At 44.2% G+C, this 26,444-nt stretch overlaps 3 protein-coding genes across 11 annotated transcripts in view; 2 read left to right on the top strand and 1 right to left on the bottom strand.

The window, feature by feature from the left end:
- BRAF (B-Raf proto-oncogene, serine/threonine kinase) overlaps nucleotides 1-8,644 on the top strand; it is an 80,600-nt gene extending 71,956 nt beyond the window's left edge. For both annotated transcript variants that reach the window (XM_032106900.1, XM_032106901.1), the window contains one exon: nucleotides 3,479-8,644. In XM_032106900.1, the coding sequence (XP_031962791.1) occupies nucleotides 3,479-3,501 (23 nt within the window). In that variant the 3' untranslated portion in view covers nucleotides 3,502-8,644. The remainder of the gene's footprint in view (nucleotides 1-3,478) is intronic.
- A 1,660-nt stretch (nucleotides 8,645-10,304) lies between these two features.
- On the bottom strand, nucleotides 10,305-14,116 carry NDUFB2 (NADH:ubiquinone oxidoreductase subunit B2). 4 transcript variants are annotated; one of them, XM_032106911.1, is made up of 4 exons: nucleotides 13,922-14,116; nucleotides 13,596-13,740; nucleotides 13,435-13,519; nucleotides 10,305-10,494 (listed from the first exon to the last, which is right to left on the bottom strand). In XM_032106911.1, exons 1-3 carry the CDS (start codon nucleotides 14,101-14,103, stop codon nucleotides 13,445-13,447), a joined length of 402 nt encoding a protein of 133 aa, XP_031962802.1. In that variant the 5' UTR covers nucleotides 14,104-14,116; the 3' UTR covers nucleotides 10,305-10,494; nucleotides 13,435-13,444. The 4 variants fall into 4 exon arrangements, with proteins under 4 accessions (XP_031962802.1, XP_031962801.1, XP_031962800.1 ...); XM_032106910.1 differs by lacking the exon at nucleotides 10,305-10,494 and adding an exon at nucleotides 11,648-12,319; XM_032106909.1 differs by lacking the exon at nucleotides 10,305-10,494 and adding an exon at nucleotides 12,768-12,856.
- On the top strand, nucleotides 13,963-26,194 carry LOC116443071 (trichohyalin-like). 5 transcript variants are annotated; one of them, XM_032106904.1, is made up of 11 exons: nucleotides 13,963-14,020; nucleotides 14,581-14,906; nucleotides 15,914-16,005; nucleotides 16,174-16,351; nucleotides 17,461-17,689; nucleotides 18,238-18,806; nucleotides 19,710-19,851; nucleotides 20,979-21,223; nucleotides 22,810-22,973; nucleotides 23,413-23,662; nucleotides 24,459-26,194. In XM_032106904.1, the coding sequence occupies exons 2-11, from the start codon at nucleotides 14,835-14,837 to the stop codon at nucleotides 24,681-24,683; spliced, it is 2,166 nt and encodes a 721-aa protein (XP_031962795.1). In that variant the 5' UTR covers nucleotides 13,963-14,020; nucleotides 14,581-14,834; the 3' UTR covers nucleotides 24,684-26,194. The 5 variants fall into 5 exon arrangements, with proteins under 5 accessions (XP_031962795.1, XP_031962793.1, XP_031962798.1 ...); XM_032106902.1 differs by having other exon boundaries at nucleotides 13,963-14,038; XM_032106906.1 differs by having other exon boundaries at nucleotides 13,982-14,002.
- The last annotated feature ends 250 nt before the right edge of the window (nucleotides 26,195-26,444 follow it).

Genomic DNA, 26,444 nt, shown 5'->3' with positions numbered 1-26,444 from the left:
TCCTTAGGCACGTTTGGCCCCATTTCTGCTGTATGGTCAGTGCATTCTTCCTGTGTCACCTGTTCTTACACACTGAGCATTTTGGGGTCCGTGGCCATCATGTGATCTTAGCTTCTCCCTAAACATTTTATGGAGCCTAAAAGGAGGCTGTGTTTTGTGGATCATTAACTTTATCTGACAGAGAGGCATTTAGAGGCCTCATTTCTGTAAGTTGTAATTGCTGCTTCAGTGAGATTTGGGAGTATCTGTGGGGTGAAGATGCCTAACTACACCTGTGGATTTGGGTCAGAGTTCTTAAAAGTGCTACTCAGCTGTATTGTTTAGAAACAGATACCTTTTGGTTCAGAAAACAGGCCTGTAGGATCCTAGGTTTTTCTAGAGGAGTAATTTATACTAGGTGAGATTCCTTTTTGTTTTACTTCCCTATATATCAGTAGAGAAACAAAATCTGTCTTGGTATCTTCAACAGGTTTCAAAATTTTACTTACCCAGTGGATAGTATCCATACTAAAGATGAGCACAAGGTCCAACAGAAAACTACCTCTTTTTTTTTTTTTTTTCCTGTGTCTGTGAATGTGATGCAGGCATGGTGTTGGAATCTGGTGTTTCCCTTCGGGAAGTCAGTCAGTCTCTACTTCAGTAGATAAGGCTGGCACAGGCCTGGAAGGGAACCATTCTTCTCCTTATGATTCTTCTGAGAAACATGGCATCTACCCCAGGATAAGGAGTACAGTTATGATGTGTGTATACCTTAGTAACCTCATGAATTTAGGTAACTTACAAATTTGTGAGAGTACAGGATGGTAGCTGCATTTTAAATCCTTCCAGGAATCGGGGGCAACAGGTTCACTCAGAACATGCCCTTGTTAATATATAGTTGGAGGCAACGTGAAAGATCTTGATCATCTTTTTAGTACTGATTTTTTGGAAGTGTGCATTTAAAATAGTTTCCACTTGCTCTGCATGAGATGAGCATGAAAAGACTGTAGTAGCTGACTTGAAAGGCATTTATAAGAAGTGTGTATTTTCAGATGCTATCCATTCTTTGGAAAGGAACTGCTTTGCTACCAGTCAAAGCAAGTATGCAGTTCTGCTTGATAAAAAAGCACCTCAGATATCTGGCTCACAATGAATATAAATATCTGGGGTTTTTTCACGTAGCAAGTTGCTAAGCATGTGGTTTCATAGCTTGATGTGGATAGGTATAGCCATGTACATACCTCACCTAGGGAAAGCTGTCACTGGCAAGTGCATTTTATACATGTTCAACCTACATAATCCCCTTATTAGATGACCATGTTACCTGTTTTGGTCTCCTGTTGATTTGAGATCAGATTAACACTACAATTTTGAAAGGGAGATTTAGCATTAGCTTGTCAAAGAAAATGTATTTGCTAAGGTTTCCTTTAAATGGCAGGAAAGTCTGAAAATTACCTTTTTAAAGCTACCATTCTATCTCAAATAATTCTTTACTTCTGGTGCTGTTTTTCCATTGCCCTTTCCCAATTAAAGGTTCATCTTTTTTTTTTTTTTTTCTGAAATCCCTATATGACTATTAAAATCTGAATTATTACCAGAAATGGGCAGAAGGACAAGATGAGTAATGAGGGAGCAATCTCTTGTTTATAAATTGATCTTTAATCAGCAGTTTAGAAAGGCAGACTGAAAAATAAATTAAATAGAGCATGTTTTGAAAGTGCAGCTAAGCATGAATGTCACACTTAAAAATTGGCCTCACAGGCAATACTTGATGACTTTTTTGTCCTTCTCTTAAAAGAAAACATGTACAAAACTTGAGGTGTTTCTAGAAGATACTGTGAAGAGAATTGGAAGGTCAGTGAAATGTAGCAGAAGGAAGCAAGGAAAAATGATCCAATATTTAGAGTATTTAGAGCAGGAGTCTCATCTGTTGGTGGAACTAGTAAAATAGGCAATTAGATCCATCATGAAGCTTTTATTCTACTGTTGTTATAACTTCAGCCTGCCATCACAGTCTATAAAGACACACAGAGGTTGAGGTCTATCACAACTCCCTGTGCCACCCTTACTTTGGACTTCAGGTGTACTCCCTTCTCATTTCCTACAAGACACGGTCCTTTCCCTGCTTTCTTGAAGTTCCCTTAGAACTGGGTCAGTTGTTCCTCCCAGGCCTTTTAGATGCCTTCCCCCTCCTAGTGCGGACTGCTGACTGCTCTTCTTGGTTCTCCTCTTTGTAGAGGCAAGGCATTCCACAGAATTAATGCTATAAGCCTAGAATTTTGTTTGCAGGGATGTTTCTCTTTTGTTCCCAATATTCAGAATAAGAATCTTGAGAAAAAACAAAGCCAACAATACAGTCACTCTTGAAAAGATGGAAGGACACCAGATAGGGAGCAGCTGTTTGAATGTAATGGCTTTCAATACACTTGTGTTGAACAGAACAAAGGCTCTCTTATGTCTGCTTATCATTCCTTCAGTATGGAGAAAGCTCAGAGAAGTGCTGTCAAGAAAGTGGCATAAACTAACCCAGAATGCATATGAAGCCCAACATGGGAAAGTTATATGTATGTTTCTTTTCTTTTTCCTGAGTCCTTTTGATTATGCTTAGTTAGACATCCCTCACTAAAAATCCTATAGAATACAATTTCTTTGTGGGTGGCAGGGAAATTTCTTTTATTAAAGTATAGTATTAAGAGGATTAATACCTTAGACTCAGCTTCTCTTCAGTCTCTGTCAGACTCCTTAAAGACTTTGGGCAGCAGTTTTACTCTGTGCCATAGTTGCATCCCCTCAGAAGTGGGGCTACAAGTCTGTCTCACGGCATGGTGCCACTAAATAAATTATGTAGAATTTCAGGACATCATCACATGTGAAAGCACTGCATATGATTATTCAGTAATTCTGAAGGAAGCATGGAGTTGCTTTGTTATGTTCCATGTTAGTGAGGCCTAATTTCTGGTCTGGGATTGAGTAGACAATTCTTACATTTCTCTCAGTAGGTTGCTATGTTGGTCTCTAAACCAAATCCTAGCACTCTGTAACACTGGTTTTTTATTCAGGCGCTTTACTTTATACAGTCTTTAAAGCGTAATGGATGTGTCATGTAGTTCTTTGTTATTAAAGTAGTTTTACAACAGACCAGAAACTAGTTTGCAGTTGGATGCATTTATTGAAACTGTTGCTTCTCAGGAGGACATATGTGCAATAAGGAATCTAACGTAAAATTAAGCTGACACGTTTAATTTTCTAAATGCATGATGACTTAGACTTTGCTTGAACTTTCACTTTCTTGGGAAGAATGGGTATGGCTTGCTTTCAAGAAATCCTTTGTTGGTTAAATATGCTGGGTCTGTATTCAATGTTCTCTCACTGTGTATTCTCTTGTGCTTTAATTTTAACAGTTTGCATTTTTTAACATCTTTTATATTCAACCTGATGTTCAACTACTCTAGTAACTGAAATCACCTTTTTAAACCAAGCTCTTGTCCTCCCTCTACAGGAGAATTTGCAGCGTTCAAGTAGCCACAGCACCATGGCAGCACCCACTCTGTTATTTAAGTCTTGTGTTCCTACAGTTTCTTAACATCAAAACTCCATTCTGCTCCGCAAAACCTAAAGTAATTTAGAAAAGATATCCATAAGCTTAAAAGTGGAGCAGAATGGAACTGCCAGTCCAACACAATGGGAAAAAGTACCTTTTTGGGAACCAGAGTCCTCTGCTGCCAGTGTTTCTCCTTCAACACAAACCACCACGTGCATTCGGAGACCCGCAGTGGCTGCCTGTGCCGTTGGCCTCATTCCCAGGAGAGAGGAGAGGGCGCTCGTGGTGTGCCTGTGGTGCTCGGGCGTGAGGGGATGGAGCTGCTGCTGCTGCTGCAACTTAGGAGACTTGCTTTGGATGGTCTGCCGGTCGGCTTTCTCCCTCTAACAGTGTAACCATCAGAGGCTGAACGTCTGATGAGTGCTAATTTCAGAGAATCATTTTCCATTCTGATCCTTTTTTTCCTGGTGTACTTACTGATTTATGGACAACGCAGTATCCCCTTTTCACTGTATTACAGTGTCAAACACCTCAATCTGTGTATATTACTGGGTTTTATTCCTTTAAAATTAAAAGTGTGGGGCAGTGGGAGCTGGAGATGTTATTCTGAAGGCAGAGAGGTTCATCTGAAGGAAAAGGGGATGCTGCCACACCTCTTCTTCAGATTTACTTTACTACTTCTTAAAAAGAACAAACAACAACCACCATCCTTAACTTTTTTCCTTTTCCAGTATTTTCTTGGTGTGTGCATATACATCTTATTGAAGGATTAGGTCAATCCTTCTTTTGTTGGTCCAGCAACAAACTGAAGTTTAAAAAAAATGTAGCGAGATTGTCCTCTCTTTTATTTTTTTTGTATCATATGATACAATGTATTTATCAAAGATGCTACTGCAGCATGTAAAGTCTGTAGAAATCCTCATACAGACTGTGAATGGTGTATGTACCTACTTTAAAAGTTTTATTTTAAAAGAGGGTGCAGGTTAATGCCAGGTACCTTACTAATATGTAATGTTTTCATAAATGAGGAAAAAAGTTCTCAGGTTGAATTGAATACAAATACAAACCCCCCTAGAATTAGACATTCCAAAAATTATGTTTTGGTACTTTCAAGAGCTTTTTTAAAGGATTTTTATCCTGTTAACTAAACGTCCTCTGATAAGTGTGTGTGTAAATGTGGAGCATCTTGTCCTAATGGCAAGTTGTTAGACCAAAACAAAACGGTACTTGCTGGATCCATGCTGACTACTCCTCCTCTCATTGCTTTCCTCCCTCTCATCTCTTCCCTTCTGTTTGTCTTTCCCTTCTGTACACTTTGCAAACGAGGGTGAAGGTGGCGGTATCTCCATTAGAGAGTTTGTTTTCCTGTCCTCCAGTTCTGGTTTTCAAATGGTAGGTAGCTTTTTGACAAGTTACCCAGTCAGGGAAAACAGTAAGTCATAAAGTTCTGCACATCATTTACCTCTAGTAGAATATCTCGTGATGTGATCTGTTTGCAGAGTTCTCTGGTATGTGGTATTACCTGTAAATTATTTGTACAGAGGCAAGGCAGACCACATTGGAAAGAAACTCAAGCTCAGACAGAAGTTTCCAGAATTTGATTTGTATCAGCCCTGTACCACTCCAGGTGAGGCAGGAGAACTGACCCCCCTCTAGCAGGGAGGTTCTCGCTGGGAGGAGGTGGGGAGTGTTTAACAAAATCGTCACAAATAAATGAAGGAGTTAAATGTGTGTGAATGTGGTGTCCATGCTAAACATGGATTTACCAAGTGAGGATGCTGTCCTTCCCTGCCTAGGGAAGGTTGGACTGTTCCTGTCTGCAGAAGGTTGCTCCCAGATGAAGGGAGAAAAGCACATTGAAAGTAGAAGGTGCTTTTAATACCCTGGAATTTTGCGGTGTTGCTGGTAGTCTGTTACGTTTTCAGTAAATATTTACTGGGGCTATAGGGACCGGACTAATCTGAAGTGGGAATTAAAACTGAAATACTGTGTATTCATATTAATTCCACAAACATTAGCAAGATAGCAATAGTGAATGACTTAATAGTCACTACAAGAATGAAGTGATTCATGTTGGTACATGAATAGAATTGATTTTGTGTACAGGACTCATTTTAAAAACAAAGGGAAAAAAAAAGCACAAATTCTTTTCTTGTCTGCTGTGGGTCTTCAGATGCTGTAAGGTTTTTTCCTTATTGAGATTGGCAGGAATTTAAAACGTAGCAATAGCCACTTTCCAGTGTGGAGAAGCTGATGCACGAGCAGTGCTGTGCAGATGGTGCAGTCAGAGTGCTCCCTGGTGATCATCTGAGGCCAGTGCCTGAGAGGTGGAGGGAGCCTGGAGCCACTGGTGTCGGCAGGCAGGTGAGAGCATTTACCAGATACAGGCTCCCGGAGGAGGAAGCAGTCACTGCTTCTCCTTTCACCCCGTGCTTGGCTCCAGCCCTTCTGTGGGCTGTGGCCGCAGTTGTACGTGTCGGGGATACTGGGGTAAATGTCCTCTCGAAAGAACAGAGCAAGTACAGACAGGTGGTTCAACACTCCTTTGTTTCACAGAGCTTCTTGAAAGCCCTCGTTTCCTTCCACAAAGTCATGCTGGCAGAAGATTTGCTGTTAGGAACTTCATTCTATCTTTGCTTAAAATGATCTTACTTTGGTGAAGATTCATTACCATTAGTCTACAATATGCTTCTTGAGCCCATAGGAAAAGCACAAGGAAAATTGCTATCCTTGTCCATGCAAAGCACTTTATAAGTAACACATGATCTCTGGGGGTTTTTTTATTGGGGTTGGTTTGTTTGGAGTTTTGTTTTTCTGTTCTGTTTCTGGTTTTGTTTTATTTCTTTTCCCTGAGGAATGTGCAAGTTGTTTGGCTGCTGTTTAGAGAAGTCCTTTCAGGATGCATTTCTACTGGTTTTCTCTGTTTGTTTGTTTGTTTCCCTCCAGATAGCTGTAGTAATGTGTGTTTGTCTGTAAGAGTTCCCAGGTAATGCTCATGCAAAACTTTGGAAGAAATGTGGTTTGTAAATAATCGGGATTATTTTTGGTTTTATCTTTTCCTTCAGGAGTTTTTTCTGGATGTCTTGCATGCCATCAGAACCAGTCTTAAAGATGCCCTGTAGATGTTTAGTGAATGGGGAAACAAAAATAGATGAGAAATGAGTACTCTCTGTAGCAGTGGGATGAAGGAAGTAAACTGAAATGACCGATACGTTCATGCCTGTTACCCCAAATTCCTTAAGCTTCTTTGAGGTGTCCCAACCACAAGCACATGCCATAACATGGAAATGTGAGTGCATATTTTGTGTGCACATGTTGGGACAAACTTCTAGAGAGTCATACTGCTTATTTTAGCTCTACAGTATCTTGTATTTCATAATCATTTGCAAAAGTACCAGTATCCAGTCCCAGCTATTCATGTCTTTATCAGCCAGGCACAGACCTTCCCCTCTGCCTCTCCTTTTCCATTCAGTTGACAGAGGCCTGTTACCTGTTACACCTTCCTGTTCAATATGTGTTTGCTTCCTCTGGCATATTTGCCAGAACTGCAACATTGTGGAGGAGCTCAAACCAAATGGGAGGAATATACAGGCCAGGTTACTTTGAAAGTAATTTCTGTGTCAATTAAGTCCTACATGGCCCCAGATACAATTAGCCCAGTCATTTCTTTTTTTTTGCTAAACTCATGCAAGTCATTAAATTAATCCACTTCTGGTTTTTATGCTTACCCAAAATAATCTTTTCTTGTACTTGAATGCTCTAGCAGCTGATGATGATGCAGAATGTTTGAGAACAAACACTGCCATTTTACAATGGCATCTTAGCATCGCTTGGATTAGTATGTGCTCATTAGAGGCAGAATTTGGCCTTTGTGACATAAAATTAGTGAAATTTTGATTGTTGATAAATACCATGTCTTTCCATAAATGCCCAAACTGGGGGAAAAGTACCCTGAAGATCACACATAAATAGCTTTTCTTCTGTGCTTGCCTGGTGATATAAATGCATCCAGCATTTTACAGAAGGCTGAGGGAAGCCAGATCCCCAGATGCCTAGCAAACAAGTACCAATTGAAGCTTCGATATCTGGAGGGGCTAAATTTAGGGAAGAAGCATGTGGACATTTCAGACTTTTGCAGCCTCTAGATTTCATTCCCTTCTTGACTGTGAGTGCAGCGTGTGTAGCACAAACTCTTCATAGTACTGTAGACAGCATGTCCTCTGTTGATAAAATGTATCACCAGTAGCACAGTGGGACAGGCAAAGCTTCTAGGTACAGTCAAGTTAAAAAGCAGCTGCGTGAGTGGACTCCTACGGCATCACTCTGAAGGTGCTGAGTTGTTCTGGTTTTCTGTGATGCATTTTACATAGAAGTTTATGAAACAAACTTTGTTTACTGCAGGCTTGTTACTGTGCATTTGCACTTGGTGTTTGTTTTGGCATGCATCTGAAATACCTTTCTTCACTGCTTCATTACTTCATACCAACTTCATACCCACCATAGGAAGTTTAACAAGGGCAAGTCCCGGATTCTGCACCTGGGATGGGTAACCCTGGTTGTGTGTATGGACTGGGGAATGAGAGGCGGGAGAGCACAAAGGGACCCTGGGGTCCTGGTCAGTGGCAAGTTGAACATGAGTCAGCAGTGCCCTGGCAGCCAGGAGGGCCAACCCTGTCCTGGGGGGCATCAGGCACAGCATCGCCAGCCGGGCAAGGGAGGGGATTGTCCCCTCTGCTCTGCACTGGGGCGGCCTCACCTCCAGTGCTGGGGGCAGTTTTGCGTGCCACAGTATAAGATATAGAGCTGTTAGAGAGTGTCCAGAGAAGGCCTTGAGGATGCTGAAGGGTGTGGAGGGGAAGCTGTATGAGGAGCGACTGAGGTCACTTGGTCTGTTCAGCCTGGAGAAGATGAGACTGAGGGGAGACCTCATTGTAGTTAACACCTTCCTCATGAGGGGAAGAGTAGGAGCAGATTCTGATCCCTTTTCTGTGGTGATCAATGACAGGACCCAAGGGAATGGCCTGAAGTTGCATCAGAGGATGTTTAGGTTGAATATCAGGAAAAGATTCTTCATCCAGGGCGTGGTTGTACACTGGAACAGGCTTCCCAGGCCAGTGGTCACAGCACCAAGCCTGACAGGGCTCAAGAAGCATTTGGACAATGCTCTCAGGCACATGGGATGATTCTTGGGGTGTCCTGTGCAGGGCCAGGAGCTGGACTTTGATGACCCTTGTGGGTCCCTTCCAACTTACCATACTCTATGATGCTATGATTCTTACCTAATAAATTATCAGAAGAGCAGAGCCAGGTTGTTAAAATGAAAAAGGTTGCATTTAAGTTTCAAGGATGCTAACACAGAAGCTACTAAGTCAGCACGGTGACAGCAGTAACTACAAGCCTGTGGAAGGAGGAAGCTTTAAAAGCTGCAGAATACAGACTACACCGAGAATGAACGCAGATGAAAACTAACATCTCTCTTTGGTTTAGAAAAGAGAGTTACTGAGACCCTCTGTTCAATGGTTTACATAGGGATCCCCCAAACCAGATTTTGTAGTTTGCCAAATGCTCATGTGCCTTTGCAACCTTAAAAAGTACAATGGAATGTAAACCAGGTGCTTTGTAACTAGAGCAGTGTCTTTGGTTTACATCTGCTGCAGTAGTTTTGTATATAGCTATCCCTGTAGGTAGGTAGTTTGGAGTTGGTCAACTCCTGTAAAGGAGCAAGGAGGGCAGAGAGCATTCCCCAAAATACCTATTAGCATTTCAAAGCTAAGAATTGAAGGGTACCAAATTTAGTTACAGCAAACCTTGCTGCTTGAAATCTGCTCTGTCAACAGTTAATGAGGTTCATTTAACTTAAAAACAAGCCCTCCTTCCTCTCCAAGGACACAGAGATCTTGTTAAAGAAAGCTCCAAAGAGGCCCAAAGTCACACTGTCTAGCATCTTGGAGTGAGATGGTAGATGAAGAATGAGAGCTAGATGAGGAGAAACTGATGACTAGTACTCATGTAATCAAAGTTCACATCTATCAGGCCAAACAATTAGTTCCTTGTCCCAGAAAATGCAGTAAGTTTTGTTTCTGGAATGTCAACAGGTTTCCTCAGTTCTTCCTTGGGCCTCTTGCAGTTGCTGTTCAGTGATCACATCCTGTTATTGCACATTAACTGTGGGAGATGGTAGGTGTCTTGTCAGCTGAGGGACAACCAGTAGGTGTGAATTTGAGTTGTTCAGATTTCAGACTGGTTACGTAGACTTCTGGCAGTACCTATGTATCAGTGTCATATTTAACCTACTTGTCCATGAAGGACAAAATAATTGGTTTGGATATTTGTGCTTTTTCAGATCTTTTCCTCTTCTTCCTTGGGGCAAGACTTTTGGCATAATTGTAAATTATGAAGTTATGTCTAAATGCACAGTTCATATGAAATATCAGACCCATTTTAATTTGGGTTTGTTCCTTTTAGAAAATAAAGCTTAAAGATGTTTTACTTAAGTTCCAGTAACTATCTGGAATCCTTCTACCTACTCCAGATTCTGCACTAAAAGTACATGTGATGGTTATTTTGTCTCTTTTTTGTTGTTGTTGGGGTTTTGTTTAGGAACTTCTAAACTACCTAATACTTGCTTCATAGCATCCAGCAGCAGTGTGTTCAGCTCACCCAGCCTCCTCAACAGCCAACAGTGGCCTGTCCAGTCATTTTGTCTAGTTTGTCATGTTTGCAGCAAGCAGCTGTACTTTAGAATAAGCCTTGTGTGACATTTACTTTTGAGCAAGTAAACCACAAAAATAACTGTTTTCTTTTTTTGTTGTTTATTTGGGTTTGGAAGATGGTCAGGTTTTGTTTTGATAAATGTCATTCTGTGTTGCATTTGTGTATTCACCCTTGTTGAAGAGAAAATCCATCTGTGTGTCTGGGAGTTCAGTGGAACATTAGAAGAAATGGAGCCCATCATCTGGGCACGGATGTTGTGTCTAGGGGGAAAAACGGACCAAACTTGGGTGTTGGGTTATTTTGGGATGGTGGGGGGTTGTGAGAGCATAATTTAAATTAACTCTGTCTAAACTAAAGTGTAAGTGCAATAAATGTGCTTTTTTATTCAAAGCTGTGAACCTTTAGGAAAAAAAAACAAAAACACACAAAAAAAAAATCAACCAAAAAAAAAAGCACATCATTCTTTCATGAGCCTTGTGTCCTACCTGCCTCCCCTTCCTCCCCCTGTCCACACTTCTCAACTGACAGAAACCTGACAGTGGCCAACTTGCATGTGTTGGCAACCCAAATTAACATTGCTGTTCTAATCTCATTTGTTGGGACTGGGGAAAGTCCTGCCCCTACTTCTTTTCCACTCTTGAAATCCTCTTGGGATCCAGTACTGCCCCTGTGCCTCTAGAACAGGGTCTACCACTACCTGGGATGCACGAGCCAGCCCATCTGCTCTGTGGTCATCCTGACTCCCAAGTGCAGTGCTCCTCCTGGCCCTCCATTCTCCAGGTGTAACCCTCCTCCCCACCTCACTCCAGGTGCAGTGATGGGTCTCCCCGGGCTGGGCAGTGACATCCTTCTGGAGCAATTGCAAAAGGAATCAGCCATCAGCTGCCTAATTGGATCCCTTTTTCCCTGCCCCAACACACATCCAGGCTGGCCACTGTTGCCTTCTGTGACTCTGCCTTGTTCTGCAGGAGCAGGTGTAGGTGTGTGTAACCTGTTGTGCATTACTTGCACTGTCTCTTTTCTTACTTGAGCACAGGCTGCTTTTCCTAGATTAGGAAAGGGGCACAGGTCTCCTGGGCTTCCCAGGAGAGCGCCATGCATTGAGCAGTGACCGAAGGGGTAGCACTCAGTGGTTGGACCCCAGGGGGGAGTAAGAGACGACTGGCTTGTTTAAAGTTTATAGATACCCAGATCTATATCCTTTAAACTTTATTATTTTTATATATAGTCAAGACAATGGCATTACCTCATAATACAGAGGCTTGTTTATGAGAGGCAAAGTACGTAATAAGGAGAGGAAAGGGAAATTTATATACAGATTTGATTTCTTTTGTTTGTTTGTTCCTTAGTGCAATGAAATGTATGTCCCACCACTTTAAACTCTGTGCTAACACATTCCTTTCAGCTGTATTCTTTTTTTTTTTTTTTTTTGACCACCAGAGGTTTGCAAGGGGCTTATGACTGCAAAGTAGAAGGTCCAGTCTGGTTACTTAAAAAAAAAAACAACAACCCATTGTGTTAGTAGATTTCCATAGCTGCTTTTTAAAATCTACAATGGAGTAATTGTTTTGAAACCTGTATTTATTTTTTAATTCATAACAAAATGTTTATTTTTGGTTTCCTGTTACGTGGGTCATGGCAACTCCCCTTTGTTCCTTCTCAAGCTTCCCCTGTAATTGCCAATACAACTTATTTTTCTTGTTTGTTCCTTCTCCCTTTACTTTTGTTGTCCCTTCATTTGTACTTTGGAGTTTTTCTCATGTAAATTTGTACAATGGGAAATATTGTCCAGTTTGGTTAGAGAGCATGGAGACTTAAAACATATTAAAATTTGATAGCTGAATTCAGATTGAAGAAAACTATTTCAGTGTAAAGTTATTTAAAGAACTCTGTATTATATGAAAGGCAAAAAGTTCTATGTACTTGATGTGAATATGAGAATACTGCTATAATAAAGATTGACTGCATGGAAAAGTCTGAAGGAGATTGTTTATTGTGTCACGTATGATTCCGCCTCTCCATGAAGTTGGAGAGGTGCAACTAAGGTGGCTAAGGGGAGTCAGAAAGTTACTTGAGGATGTAACTCTGGAAGGGAAAGAGAAGGAAAATAATACAATCAAGGGTCTCCTGCGGTGTAACCCCTCTCCCTTCAGCTTCCTTGAGCTGGATCACTGCCTCCTTTATTGCTGTGCTGAGCCCTAAGGCATTTTTACATTTACTTTTCTGAGCTTTTAAGTACCCAAGAGGAATTCTCCTTCACCCTGGGAAAAGCCTGGCACCAGCTGGTCTGGGTTCTCTTCTGGGTAAATTCTCCTGCTTCTATGCAATTTCCCCTCACCTCTTCATTGGTTATTTGGCAGAACCTTTATTGATGACTGTTACCTCCTATGCTTTTATGGACCTTATTTCTTGGGGCCAACACATTCTCTATCAAGCAGGCATTACAGAAGCTCATGTGTACTCAAGTACCGCAACTTTAGAGCTGTCATGGTCATTTTCCAAAAATTCTACTTAAAAAACCAAAAAAACCCAGTTCAGCTTAGACTTTGTTTACAGTTTTATTGACAGAAGGACCCAGGAGCCAAAGATTTGGTTCCAGGGATCTCAATTAGTTCCAGGAACCTGAAAGTAACAGAAGAGAAACCTGAGAACCTTTTCGCTCATCCTTTTCCCACCAAGTTGAGCCTAAGGACCTCCTCAACGCTGCCTTCAGCAGTAGGTGAAGCTATTGGTTTAGAGCTGTAATGTGTGACACAACAGCTTAAAAAAGACTCGGTAATTAAAGAAATGGAAACAAAACCCTCAAACGTTTAAGGGGACATCTGGACAGATCTCTCCAGACAACGTTAGATAACGCTGGGTCTACAGAACAGCATAAAGAAAATAATTTAGAACTGGTACCAGGTAAGCTACAACTCATAACAAACTCAGTTGTTACACTGCAGGCAAATACATTGCCAAAACCAGGGCTACGTGGTCTCAGGCACCCGAGACAAGTGTGTGAAAGCAACGAGCAGCGCGGACGCTGCCTCCGGTACCGCTGAGGGTGGGCAGCGCACCCCGGGCAGCGCACAAACGCCTGCTGCGAGCAGGGCCCCTGCAGCGGCACCAGCAGGCGCCGGAGCCGGGCACGGGGCCCCGGGGCTGCACCGCAGCCGCGGGCCGCGCTCAGGGCCGAGGAGGGGCGACGGGAGCCGTACCGGTGTGCTGCTATTCCTCATCGTCCGGAGGGATCCCGAGCTCCTCGTCCGTCCAGGCCGAAGCGTCGGGATACGGGAAGTGTCCCTGGGAGAGAGGCCCGTCAGAGCGCGGCCGGAGCCCGGCCCACGCCCCCCGCCCCGGGCCGCCGCGCCGGCCTCACCAGCACCATGTCCGAGTTGTGCCAGAAGTGCCAGAAGATCCAGAACCACATGAAGCCGCTGAGGATCTCGCCTCGAATCACCTGCGCCCGCGTCAGCTCCGGGAACTGCCGGTACCGCGGCGGGATGTGCACCCCGCCGCCCGCGCTGCAACACAGCACGGCCCCGCCTCACTCCGGGCCCCGCCGGCCCCGGCCCGCCCGCCCCGCTGCCCGGCCCGCCCCGCTCACCGCCGCCGCCCGGGCACGGCGGCCCCGGCCCGCAGCAGCCGCCCCGCCGCCCGGCCCAGCGCCGCCACCACCATGGCTGTGCCCAATGTCACCCGCACCGCCCAGCAACAGCCCCGCCGATTGGCGCGACCGCCGCCTTCCGGGGCGGAGACAGCACCGAGGTATCCCGGGAAAGGGAGGTATCCCAGGAAAAGGAGGTATCCCGGGAAAGGGAGGTATGCTGGGGCGCTCGGGAGGGGCAGCTCAGGGCACGGAGACACCACACACTGCCCCCGCACATCTGCCTCCTCACTCCCCACAGCACTTGGGAGCGCCGGGGCGGCACCGAGGGCAGGTTCTCCGTGAGTTCTCCCAAAAGTTGGCGTCGCCCACGAGGGCGCAGAGCGGGGCGACCTCCTCAGCCAAGCCGCTCCTTTTAGGGGGCGGGGGGAGAAGGCGGTTCCAGCTGCTGGTCTGTAAGGAAGGGGCTACAGGAGCAGCGCGTCCCTCTTTCCCAGCCCGAGCTGTCCGGGGTTGCGCAGCAACGGGGCACGCGCGCCATGGCGGGGCCGGGGAGCGGGACTCGCCCTCAGGCCGGGGTGGCGCGGAGGAAGCGGCGGGGGCGGAGCCTCTTCCCGCTCTGTGGGGCGGCTGCCGGAGCGGGAACGCAGGGGCGACGCTTCAGAATAGGAGCACCCAGTACAGATTTCCCACCTGTCCCGCCTCAGCGAAGACCTGCGCACCTGAGAGGGTTTTATTCTTCTTTCCCTTTTTGCAGCTCCCACAGGCGTTACAACGGTGCACCTGCCCGGTTAGTGCTCGCTCGGCAGTGTTCCTGGAGCTGCAGCCTGGTTTCAGCCGCAACACTTTGAGGATGATGGAAAACCCACCCTGCCGGTGGTTGGATCTGTTCACTGACATGTGCCAGAGCAAGGGTCGGAGGAATTCTTCCAACTTCTTGTGGAGAACCAGTTGCATCCAGTAGTACAATGTGGTATGCCTTCTGGGACATTCAGAAGCAAGTAAAAAATAATGAAGAATGTAGCCAGACTATCAGGGGGATCCTTTCAAGGAATCAGACCCCCCCCCACTCCTCCTGACAAGGTATGATGCCAATGTAAGATTAATCCATACTTGTTAGTTCCTCCTGAATCTTTATTGGATAACACTCCACAAAGAAGAGTTTCTGCGACCCTCCTGAAGGCATTTTAAATAAGTAACAATATCTTCTCAGTCTGCTAACATCCCAAACACCTGACATCCTCAGCTGAAACAGCAGTGAATGGCCTTGTAGTTAAAGGATTTTGATTTCCCTGCTCCTCTGAGCCTTGTAAGAGCTCTAATGCAATTTCAGCAGCCGGTTACAGGGAATAGCAGCAAACTATTCAACCACTGTTTTTACTTACCACGTGCGCCAACATGTTGCAAGCTTTCAAGGTGCTCCATACCAAGTTTATGGTTTTCCATAAAAGCTGAATGCTTTGATATAAAGTTCATAGTTTTATTGTCAGCTCCACTTTCCAACTGCCTTGTATTTTGTCTTTCTGCCTTCTTGCAGTCCCTGGCATTCTGTTCCCTGTGTCCTTGTTCTCAAGCATCTCAGGTTTCCCATCTTGCTCAGGCCAGACGTTTCTGCTGCTGGCTTTGACCTGCAGAGGCAACTTTGTCCCCCTAAATTCAGCCCCCACCTTCTTCACTCTTCCTTGACTTCAGGTCCTTTCATTGACCTTTCAGCTTTGCTTGCCAGGGGAGCTTGGAAGCTGTGTAAGCAGCAGCAGCAGTGCACATGTGGCCACGGGCTGCCCACCCCTGCTATGTACCCTAGCAGCTGAATAGAAACCAGGTGCAGCACAAGGAGGGGTTTATCATATAGTTCTTACCTTTTTTTAAAATATTCCTTCTTTCTGAACTTAATTTCTCAAAATCAAAGCCACTTGTGATGAATTTACAGATAAGCAGCATAGTACCACAAGATATGGTGGAAGATTTATAGAGAGAAGTAATAAAGTGAAAGTAAATTTCAACTTTATGAACAATATTCCTGTTTAAGGATTTAAGTGTTCAAAAATCATGCTCATTTTCTGCTTCCATCTCCTCCTTCCCCCTTCCAGGTAAGCTCCACGTCCATCTCACGTGTCCAGTGCTGTCACACAGCTGATAGAGATTCCTGTGGCTCTCTGCTGCCAAGATGTCCAGTAACACAGTAAGCTCATAATCTGTAGATGGGTCACAGAAAAAGCTGGGAAACTAAGACAGTTATTGCAGAGTGGGGGGTGTGTTCCACATTGATTTGGTTTGTTTTCACTGCAGTAAGTTGCAGAGTATCTGTTGCCAAGGTTTTCATTACTTCTTGTGTTTTTGTTTTCCACAGCTGTCCCGTTTGTGCATGGAACCCATGTCCCTTTTGCATGGCCTTGATGTCCTCAACCAAAAGGAATTTCATGGGTTTGTCCCCGGAGGCTTCCCGCGTCCTGAGGGGAGCTCGTGTGTTGGCAAGGAGAGAAACTGATGGCTATTACTACCTGGGCCACATTGTCCAGGAGGTGAAGGTAACCATTTATTGGGAACTTGGCTGAGAGGGCATGTATGGTTTTTCCTCTGTTCTTCCCGTACCTCACCAGTCCCAAGCCCTGTCTGTGGGGTGGCCCTCCAGTGTTACCGTGCGCTTCATAGCCACTGTTGCCTCTGCACATCCTATTTTCATCTGTTACCTGGTGCTGACTGGCTGTTTGCTGTGAGGAGCCCTGCAAGTAAGAGCAGCCTGGAGATCAATCCATTTTTGTAGTTATAGTGAGTTTTAGTCAGAGACAGACAAAATGGGTCCCTTATCCCTATTGTGTACTTTTGCCCAGCATAGCAGCAGAGTTGGTTAGCTAAACAGCAGCTAGTAATCCAAAATATTTGTCTCCAGGGTCCACTTCCTCTTTACCAAACTGAGAGCTTTCCTCATTCTTTTCCATCTGCATTTCTGGGAATTGCGAGATGATTTTGAATGCCAGATGGAAAATCCCCCCTGCAGGTTTTCTTTAAAAATCAAGTTCATTTTGCAGGTTAGTTAAATAAATTTTGGTGCTAGTATAGGTGAGGATGTCTGTAAGCTCCAGTGTGGGGTAGAACAGATGGAGACAGCTACAGGCATGAGTGGCATCAGCTGGAGTAGGAGCTGACAGCATTATCTGTGTAAGTGCACTCAAAGATCTGCAAAGAAGGCTGAGATTTTGGCAGTAGATCTTGCCCTCACCCACTGCTGAAGGCTTCAGTTAAAGTATTTAAATTTATAACAGTTGTGACTTTTTACCGTTTGTTTTCCGTCTGATTGTAGTGAACTGCATCATACACAGTTTCTTTTGGTTCCTTTTTCTGATGAGAGGTTTTCCTGGTAGAGTTCTGATTTAGCTTGCTAACTGTGTTCTTACTAAAATCTAAGTCCGAACTGGAAGGAAGAAAAAAGTCTGTCAGGCCCTTAAGCCCCAGCTTTTTATTTACTTTTAAAGTGGTATGGACACAGTACAGTGAAGCCCTGGTAGAGGAGGAAAGCTGCATCCTGAGATCATGTTCCACTTCCTGGGATTTCTGCCACTTCCCTCTTAGCACTTAAGCTTGGCTGTTAATTGGACCCAGCTGTCTGCCTTGCAAACCACATGTTTTACTCTTGCAGGGCTCCAGGGAAGGCTTTTTAATTGAGTTTGACCAAAGTCGTGTTCTGAAGGGCAAGGTCCAGCTCGGCCTGCAGGAAACACCTCTCTATGACATTCTCCACTACGAAGATGCCCGGCGACAGCCTCTTGCTCCAGGGGACAGAGTCTTGGCACCATGGGAGGCTCCAGCCAAACGTTTTGGCCCTGGCACTGTGCTAAGGGTTGTGGAGAGCAAGGAGGCACCTTTAGGTACTGGGTGTTCTGGTTTTCTTAGCAGCACGAGGCTCACCATGGGTGCTGGTCACTGTGCTGGAAGGAGAACAGGCTCCGGCACGGATAATTGACCTCCTGCTGCTCGGGTTCTCTTCATCGTGTTTTTATCATTGGCACTGAGCCACTTTTTCAGGGTCAGAGTTAACGCAGCTCGCAGAATTTACCTTTGCTTTGTTCTGTGGGTGAAAATTTCCTAAAAAGTTAGGGGTTGGGGTAGCATCCTCCCAACACAAGGCAAAAATTCACCTGATTATCTGTTAGTCTGCTTTCCAGCTATTTCAGGGTAAAATCCCACCCACTGTGACCAGTGAGATTTTTTCTATCTGCTGTCTCCTCACAGGAAATTCAGAAGAAAGTCAAATTTTAAACCTATAAAGAATAAAATCATGGAAGTTGTTACAAAACTGTCTGAAACACAAGTCATTACTTTTACGTCCTGCTCTCTGGGAGATAAATCACACAGACTGACATGCTGCTAATACATTACTTGCCTTTGTTTTTTTTTTTTCCCCCAATATGCACAGCACACAATGAAAGAGGAGTGCTTGTGAATTTCTGGAATGGGCAGACTAAGGAGGTGTCTTCTGCCCAGGCTCTGAGGATTCCCCTGCCCTTAAGCGAACGCATCATCCTGGAGCTGCAGATGCCCTTAGCAGCCAGGCAGATGGTGGTAGATTCAAGTGTGGATTACCCATACCTTGTGACACCGGGCTATAGAGCCTCAGGGCACTACAGACAGGGTCACCTGGACCTGGATTGCTGCCCAGGGGCTCTGTATTCCACTCATCCCTGTGCAAAGTGTAGCTGGGGATGTACCTCTCTTCCCCAGTGCTGCCTTGGAGCCTGGGAACCCACACGGCCTGCAGGCTGCAAAGTGCAGCAGGAAAATGCCTTCATCCCAGGAGGAAGTTTGACTGAAGAAAAGCTCAGCAAGAAAATAGAAGAGGAACTGTCTGAATTGAGGATTTCATCTTCAGAAAGTGTTTCTAGAGAGGAAGAGAAAAAGGGAGGGAAGAGTTTGGTCACAGAAGATGTTGGGAAAGATGTTTGGTCTTGTTTGGAGGAGGACCATGAGGTTATAGAAACTGAGAAGGTAAACAATGCTTCACCCTGGTTCTTCTGATACCATATGGTCTGCTATTTGTATAAATATCTGCTTTGTTACTTCAACTTTACTGCACATGGTACCAAACAGTTACTAGAGGTTTAAGGCCTGGTCCTTATGCCTGCCTGGTAAAGAATGGAGAGACTTTGCACTGTCTTTCTGATTCTTTGATTGGGGTACGAGCTATAATCTGTCATTGTCCCTGGCTGGAGCAGGCTTCTAGAACCTCTTCCATGGATGCAGAATATGAGAAGTGTTGCATAGCCCAGCTCCTCTCCATTCTGCTTCTGTGTGAAGGAGGTAAGGCAAAAGAGGAAAAAGTGTCAGAAGACTTGACACTGGATAAGGATTACAGTAAGGATTGTTCCAAACCAAGGCAGTCTCTTGCATAATTCAATTAAGATACTGCTCCACCCTGTTAGAGGTGTTCCCTTTCCCAATCAAGGACCACAAGAGGCTTATGTAATCCTGAGCAAGTGCTTTGGTGCTTGTGAGCAGGGCACTGGGTGAGGATCAGTAAGGAGGAGCTTCCTGTGCGCCAGCTCCTGCCACACTTATCTCCATTGCTCTGCAAGGGTTAGAATCCAAATTCTGGCATGTGCCAGAAGCAGTGCTGTCTTTCAGCCAGAGCTCTTCTGGCCTGATCTCTTTTGTACCAGTTTGGACCCAAAGTACTTTAGGTCATTTGAAGACATAGAGAAACTCAGGAAGTGATCAGAAATTAGCTATGAGGTGTTTCTTTAATAAAGAACGTCCCCCAAAATTTGTTTTTTTTTCATTCTCTCTTAAACTTTAGTTACAACTTAAGATCTTATGCTGTAAATTCATTAAACGAACCTATTCTTTTCCTTATCAGGTCTGGATTATGATTGCATTTCTTGTTATTTCTAGGGCCCTCAGAGGGAGATGGTTCATGCTATGGTTGATGCTGCTGTCAACACAGACAGCTGGTTATTGGAGACAGATCACAAGGAAGAAGCAGAGAGCAGACAGCAAGATACTGAAACTGAAGCTAATTTTGAACATGAGCATGGTATTGGAACTGTAGCTCTTTCACCCAAACATAAGACTTAGCACATAATATCAGTGCGGGATGGCATCAGGTATAAGATCTGTTACCATAATTCTTGGTGCTTCAAAAGAAAATACCATAATGCCATAGCACCATTATGTAGTATCTTTATATGTAGATATTAATGGTGCTATGGCTTGAGAAATTATTCATCTTCTCAAGGTGAAAGAATTTTCAGATGGAAGTTGGGAGTTTTGGGTTTTACAGCTCAGCTACTGCAGTAGCTTTTGGGGTCTCTCTCATAGAGCTCAGTATAAATAAAAAATTCCTTTAAAACTTAATATGTAACATTAACTATGACTGTGTATAGCAACAAGATCTCACCAGAACTGTTCCGCAGAGCAACCCTCTTACCTGTGCTAAAAATTATTGCTTTGTAACGGCACTGAGTAAAATTTGTTCCCTTAACAGCCAAAAGGGGCTGGATAATGATTTTAATCAATTTGTTGCTGTTCTCTCAGCTTTGTGACACTTGCAGGATCTAAGAGAGGATTCTGAAAGCCTAAAGCTTTCTCTGTTACTGCTTTGTGGCACTGCTGGAAGAGGGAGAATGAAAGGTCAAACAGGAATGCGTATTTCCTCCCAGCTGGTGTTCCATGCAACAGCTGCCACTCAGGTCTGCCCTGTCTTTGGCAGAAAGGTGTGAGCAAACTCTGCTCATGTTCTGAGTTACCCAAAAGCTGCGTTAGCAGGGTTGTGCCCATGCTAGTGTCTCTTGTCTCTCAGCAGGATGTAGAGCTCAGGCTTTGCCCTATCAAAAGACTTACCATTTTTACTTGTCTCAGAGCAGCTCGTGCCTGCTGTGAGGTACCATGTAAACAATCCTTTAACCAGAGAAGCTGTAAGAAGAGTTGGTGATCTCGTCTTCCCAGGCAAAACTCGTGCCTAAATGCAATTGCAAGCTTGTTTCTGGAAAGCTGGAACCTCTTTTGTGGAGACTAAAAAATGTCCCACTACCTCAGAGGAAAATGTTGTAAAATCCTTGCTCGGATATATTTTATATGAGCAGACCTTTTGTTCTTTTAATTTGCTTTCTTTTTATAAGCTTCCTATATTCTCATATGTCCTTGTCCTAATTTATTTGAAAGGCCTTTTTGAGTCCCAAGTGGCAGAAGCTCCAGTCCAGCATTCCCAGAGGAGCCCTTCCGTGGGAAGCAGTGCCTTGGTTCCTTTTAGGCGCCAGAGCTTCTTTGCCCAAGTGAATCAATCACTGGAGAAAGACAGCCTGACCATCAGATCAGCCCTTTGTGTGCAGAGACCACACAGTACCACCAACCTGCGGGCTGGGAGATGCACACATCTCCCAAATCTTCTAAAAGACAAAAGCATCACAGTGAGTATTTGGTCCAAACCAGATTTAGTTCTTAGGATGAGGAGATTTGTTTATGTCATGTGAGAATGTTCTCTCCTTTGATCTTTCACAAAGGTTTTTGCTGCAACAAAAATGATGCCTGTGTAGAATAATGGTTATGTATAAATAGAAATTTAAGGACTCCACTTGGGAACCCATGTTGTACAGGACAGGGCACTTGTGGTAGTTTTGCTCAGCACTTTTGGCAGAATGTTTTTTTAAGTTAGATCTAATCTTTTCTAACTAAACTTCTCAGCCAGCTCTACTAGATAGCAAAAAAAATTGTTTCTCTTTTACAGATACTGAAAGCAAAAAAAGAGAAAGTTTAGGTAGTCATCTGAGTCCCATAGCAAAGAGTGCATGTTAGGGCAGGGGTGGAACTAGAAGTCTCCTGATCCTTAGACCAGTACTTTACCTGCTGGAAAACATCATTTTTTCACCTCCCACCTGTAAACACCTTTGATTCTTTCTTTGATCTCTCCTTGTGTGTGTCATTAAACACAAACACCCACAAGGTACATTTTTTTTGCTAAGACTAGCAATACACTGGAGAACAAAGCTGTTTACAGCCCCTGGGAAGCCATGCAGATCAATGTGTTAAGGGAAACCAGTCAAAATGCTGTGTAAGACTGGCAGGAGCATTATTTGAAAGTCCTGTAGTGTTTTCCAGCTTGTGGTATTCAAGTTGTCCTCAGGAAAGCACTGGAAGGAGACATTCTGTTTGCAGAGCAGCAGCTGATATCAGGTGCATGCTAACTGCACCTGGGAATCGGAGGAAGGAGGATGCATTTGACAGAGGAAAATATTTTGGGGGAACTTTGTTCCAACCCCAAACAGCTCTAGCAATGTAAACTGGAATACACGTCTGAAGTTACAGTGGTGTTTACTTGCACTTCCCTCATAAAGGGCACTGTAGGGAGTACAAAAACAAATAAATATTTCACTGTGGCTGTGAAAAGAGGCCTTGTAGGTGCTCCTTCATCTCTGTACATGGAACAGCGCATTTAAAAACACAAATCAGCAGCACTACAGCATTGGAATGAAGCTACTACTGAAGAAAACACAAAGCCTGCTGGAGCGTTGGTAGAAATCTCACCCAACAGGAGCTGAAGAGTTGGACCACCTGCAGAGAGCTCCGGGAATGTTCTGGGTCTGGCCAGAGGGGGGCAGGTATTTCTTTTGCTAATAAAATCTAGTAAGGAATATATAGTATGTTTTGTGGTCCAAACCTGGATTTTCCATCCAGTCCAGAAGTTGACCCAAAGACTGGGGAGTTTTAAGCATTGGCTCAACACCAGAACAGCACAGCCTACTGACCTATGGAGAACTCTTAAAACTGGATTTCAGGTGCCTCTTTGTTGGTTAAACCTAATGTTTTCTACAGGTTTTAGCATCATTCTCAGCTTTTTCATTGATAGGAATCAACACCGCAGTATTTGTGAGCCTTTGTAGCTTCTAGGCCTCGGGAGTGACATTGGAACTGGGCTGTTCTGGTTTTGTGTGTTTACAGTTTGCATTAGAAAAGTATACTGATGGGACTAAGGGTCAGTTTGGTTTTTTTATCTTAGAAATCAATCCTTAGTGCTGCATCTCAGGAGAGGTGGAAAGAGATGGACTTCAACAGAGCCAAGATTGAGCACAAAAGGTGGCAAGAGGAACAGAGGCAGCTGAAGAGGGAGCAGCGGCAGGAGGCAGATGGCATCCGCCGCCAGCTGCGCAGGGACAGCCAGAGGTGATGCTGGGAACTGACTGCTTTGTGTGCTAAATGTTGGAAGGTTGGTAACATCTGCTCCCTGCTGCTCTCCTTCAGTCCCTGCACATCCCATGTTGTGCTTATTCTGGACTTTGCAGAGGAGTCACAGTGGTTCCTTAACGTGAATAAAATTGGTGCTTGAGGTGTGAGGGAGTGGGTACACAGCATTATCTCCAAGGGCAAATTCCCTTTAATCCTCTTGTCAGACCACAAGTGCTGACATCAGGCACCAGCCCATTTGGGGATTTTGCTACCTCTGTTTGGGACACAGGTTTAATCCTCCTAACCTAACAAAGAGTTCTGGAATATTAACTGAGCACGGATTGCCAGAATATCTGCTTTGTGTCTTATGCACTGTCTTTCTTTTTTTATTGCTCTTTCTTTATGAGAAATTTGAGAAATTTTGTTTTGGAAACAGGCAGCAATTGCGTCAGAGAACATTGCAAGGGCTGGAGAAACAGCTGGAGCACAAAGAGAGAGCTTTGCAGCACATGGCACTGCTCCAGGCTGCTGGGGCTGAGAGGAGCAGGAAGGAATCCTTCTTTCGAGAGGAGGAGGAGAGGAAGGCAAGGCAGAGACTTCAGTTCTTAAAGACAAAGCATTTGCAGAGAGAGGAGTTGCAAGCAGAAAGCAATGAAAGGAGCTGTGGACAAGAGAAAGAAAGGCTGGTAAGGGCAATTCCAGAAGTTATTTTCCTCTTCTGCCATGTTTCCAGCATTATCACTATCTGGAGTATTTGTCTTCCACCTGTTTTACATCCAATATAACTATATCATTTAGAGATAAAAAAGGGTAACATTTTTTTGACATGTGTATAAAGATGAAAGGTGGAAAGTAAAATTCCCTATCTGTGCCATAAAAGGAGTCTTTCTGCATGCAAGGAATGAATTTCCATAGATTATATCCATTTTTGACTTCTACTAGTGAGAATCATAGTATCGTAGGATGATTTGGATTGTATTCATCTAGTCCCAACCCCCCTGCCATGGGCAGGGACGCCTTCCACTAGAGCAGGCTGCTCAGAACCCCCTGTCCAACCTGCCAGGGATGGGGCATCCACAACTTCTCTGAGCAACCTGTGCCAGGGCCTTTCGACCCTCACAGGAAAGAATTTCTTCCTAATATCTAATCTAAACCTACTCTTTTTCAGCTTAAAGCTATTTCCCCTTGTCGTATCACTCCATGCCCTTGTAAAAAGTCCCTCCCCAGCTCTACTGTAGTCCCTTTAGGCACTGGAAGGTGCTCTAAGGTCTTCCCGGAGTCTTCTCCAGGCTGAACAACTCCAACTCTCTCAGCCTGTCTCCATAGCAGTGGTGCTCCAGCCCTCTGAGCATCTTCGTGATCTTCCTCTGGACTCACTCCAGCAGGTCCATGTCCTTTTTATGCTGGGGACCACAGAGATGAAAAGTGAGGATGAAATTTGGCATGAAGGCTGACTGTGCAGTTTTCAATGTCTTTATGTAGGACTTCCTGAGGAGCAGAATGCAGTCACGGCAGGAAGCGCTGGAACAAGAAGCCCAGGAGCAGGATAAACAGCAAAACCAGCGCCAGGCTGCCAAAGTGAGAGTGTTCCAGAGGAGAGACAGTTCCCGTCTGAAGATGGAAAAAGAAGGCCAGAAACTCCGTGCCCTCCAGCAGTACCTCAGGGAACAGAACCTTTTGCTGCTCCGGGCATCCCTGCTCACGTAAGGAAGCCGCACAGTGGGTGAGCGAGGCCTGGAGCAGGGCACAGAGCTGCTCTGTGTTGTCAGGTGTGAGTCAGTGTGCCAGGGCAGAGTTGTGACAGGTGGCATTAGGATTCCTGGAGAGGTCTTTAATCTCCCTTTCACTGCAGCCAGAGTGCACTTCTGCTGCTCTGTCCTTTACCTGCCTTCCTTTCTGGGGTCACTGGCTTTCCCCTCCCCTGAGAGGGAGCAGCAGGGCACATCTAGAGGTCCATTTCTGCATTAGAAAGGAGGGGTTTTCTAGTGCATCACAGTGTGGTGAGTAGAGGTGCCAGAGAGGAGGAGGAGGAGGTTATACTGGTTGCATCCTGAAGTGCTCCCTCTTCCTCATGTCATCTAAGGTACGAAATACAGTGGTTGTGTTTCAAGGAATGCTCTAATCTGCTCTGGATAACCAGAAATTTCAGATGAGTATTTAGGAAAGGAAAATGGACATGGCACAGTTTATTTGCTGAAACAGTCAGAGCTATACCTTTATTTTACACAGAATTATGCTAAGGTAAATGCAATTTATGTGATACCTTGTTTCAAGTAATGTCTAGAACCAAACTGGATACAGAATTTAAATTATGCCCGACATTCTGTGTACACTTAGAAACATGATACACATTTTCTGGCACATTTTAAAAATTTATGCCTCTTACAAGAATATAGCACCAGTGATAATGGCAGTTTCTTTAAAAAAAAAGAAAAAAAGTAAAATTAAGAAAACTTGTAAAAGGGAGCTCGTTTGAAATCCTGCCAAATCTTCTGAATGGCCAGCAGTTTCCTAGCAGTGTCAGACTGCATTCCTCCAGGGATAATGGAGAGGCTATGCCTTCAGCTTTTCCCTAAAAAGACAAAGTTAAGTCTCCCATCCAGATGTTTACAAACTACTCTGAGGCCTTAATAGCTAAAATGGGTATTTTTAAACTTTAGGATCCATAATGTGCATGAGCCATCCTCAGATTTTTGCTTAAAGGAAAGATGAACCTAAATATAAGGTGAAGGCTTTAACAAACAAAATGTCAGAGTTAAGGTCTGAAAAAAATATAACTTGCATCAGATGATGGAAACTACATGTGAGGCACAGTTTTGCATTTTAGACATGAAATCCCATTATTTGGAACAGTTTCCACTCTGTTGACTGTCTGGAAAAGTTGGCTGGAATTTGCTCAGCAAAAACATGGATGGTTGTGCCCCAGACCTGGCACGCACCCTACTGAGGGAATGTGGGTGCTGGTGGCACATGGAGATTTTCTTTAGGGTAATGTTTGGGGGTTTGCTTGCTTCTCTTCTTGTTTGAGTTCTTTTACATAAAATCCTGTGCTAGTTGGGATGATGCCTGCTTATGACTCTAACTAGACTTAAAGAAATAAGCCTAAAACTTAAAAGGTGTTAAACTCTACTCCTGCTTTTATCCTTATGCACTTGGAAATGGAATATGCAGAGATTAAAGGAAAGTATATGAAATATACTGAGCTGAATCTGAACTTATTTTTCAGACTTCATTTATGTGCTATTAATCATTACTTTATAATCACCATAAAACAGCAGATTGTCTGCTTATGTACTTTCTCTTCATTGCTTAACCACCTGAGAACAGACCACTGCAGAGACCCTGCTCTACTGCTATTTCACACAGGGTAGATCTGGGAATTTATTTAGTACCACACTATTTCCAATCATTCATGGACTCTACTTCTCACTATTAAAATGCAGCCATAAAATAATTTTAATACTGCTA

The sequence above is a fragment of the Corvus moneduloides genome, chromosome 4 (assembly GCF_009650955.1).
Source record: "Corvus moneduloides isolate bCorMon1 chromosome 4, bCorMon1.pri, whole genome shotgun sequence".
In the NCBI taxonomy this organism is placed as follows: domain Eukaryota; kingdom Metazoa; phylum Chordata; class Aves; order Passeriformes; family Corvidae; genus Corvus; species Corvus moneduloides.
The sequence above is the reverse complement of the archived record's forward strand: the minus strand, read 5'-3'. Positions and strand labels throughout refer to the sequence as shown.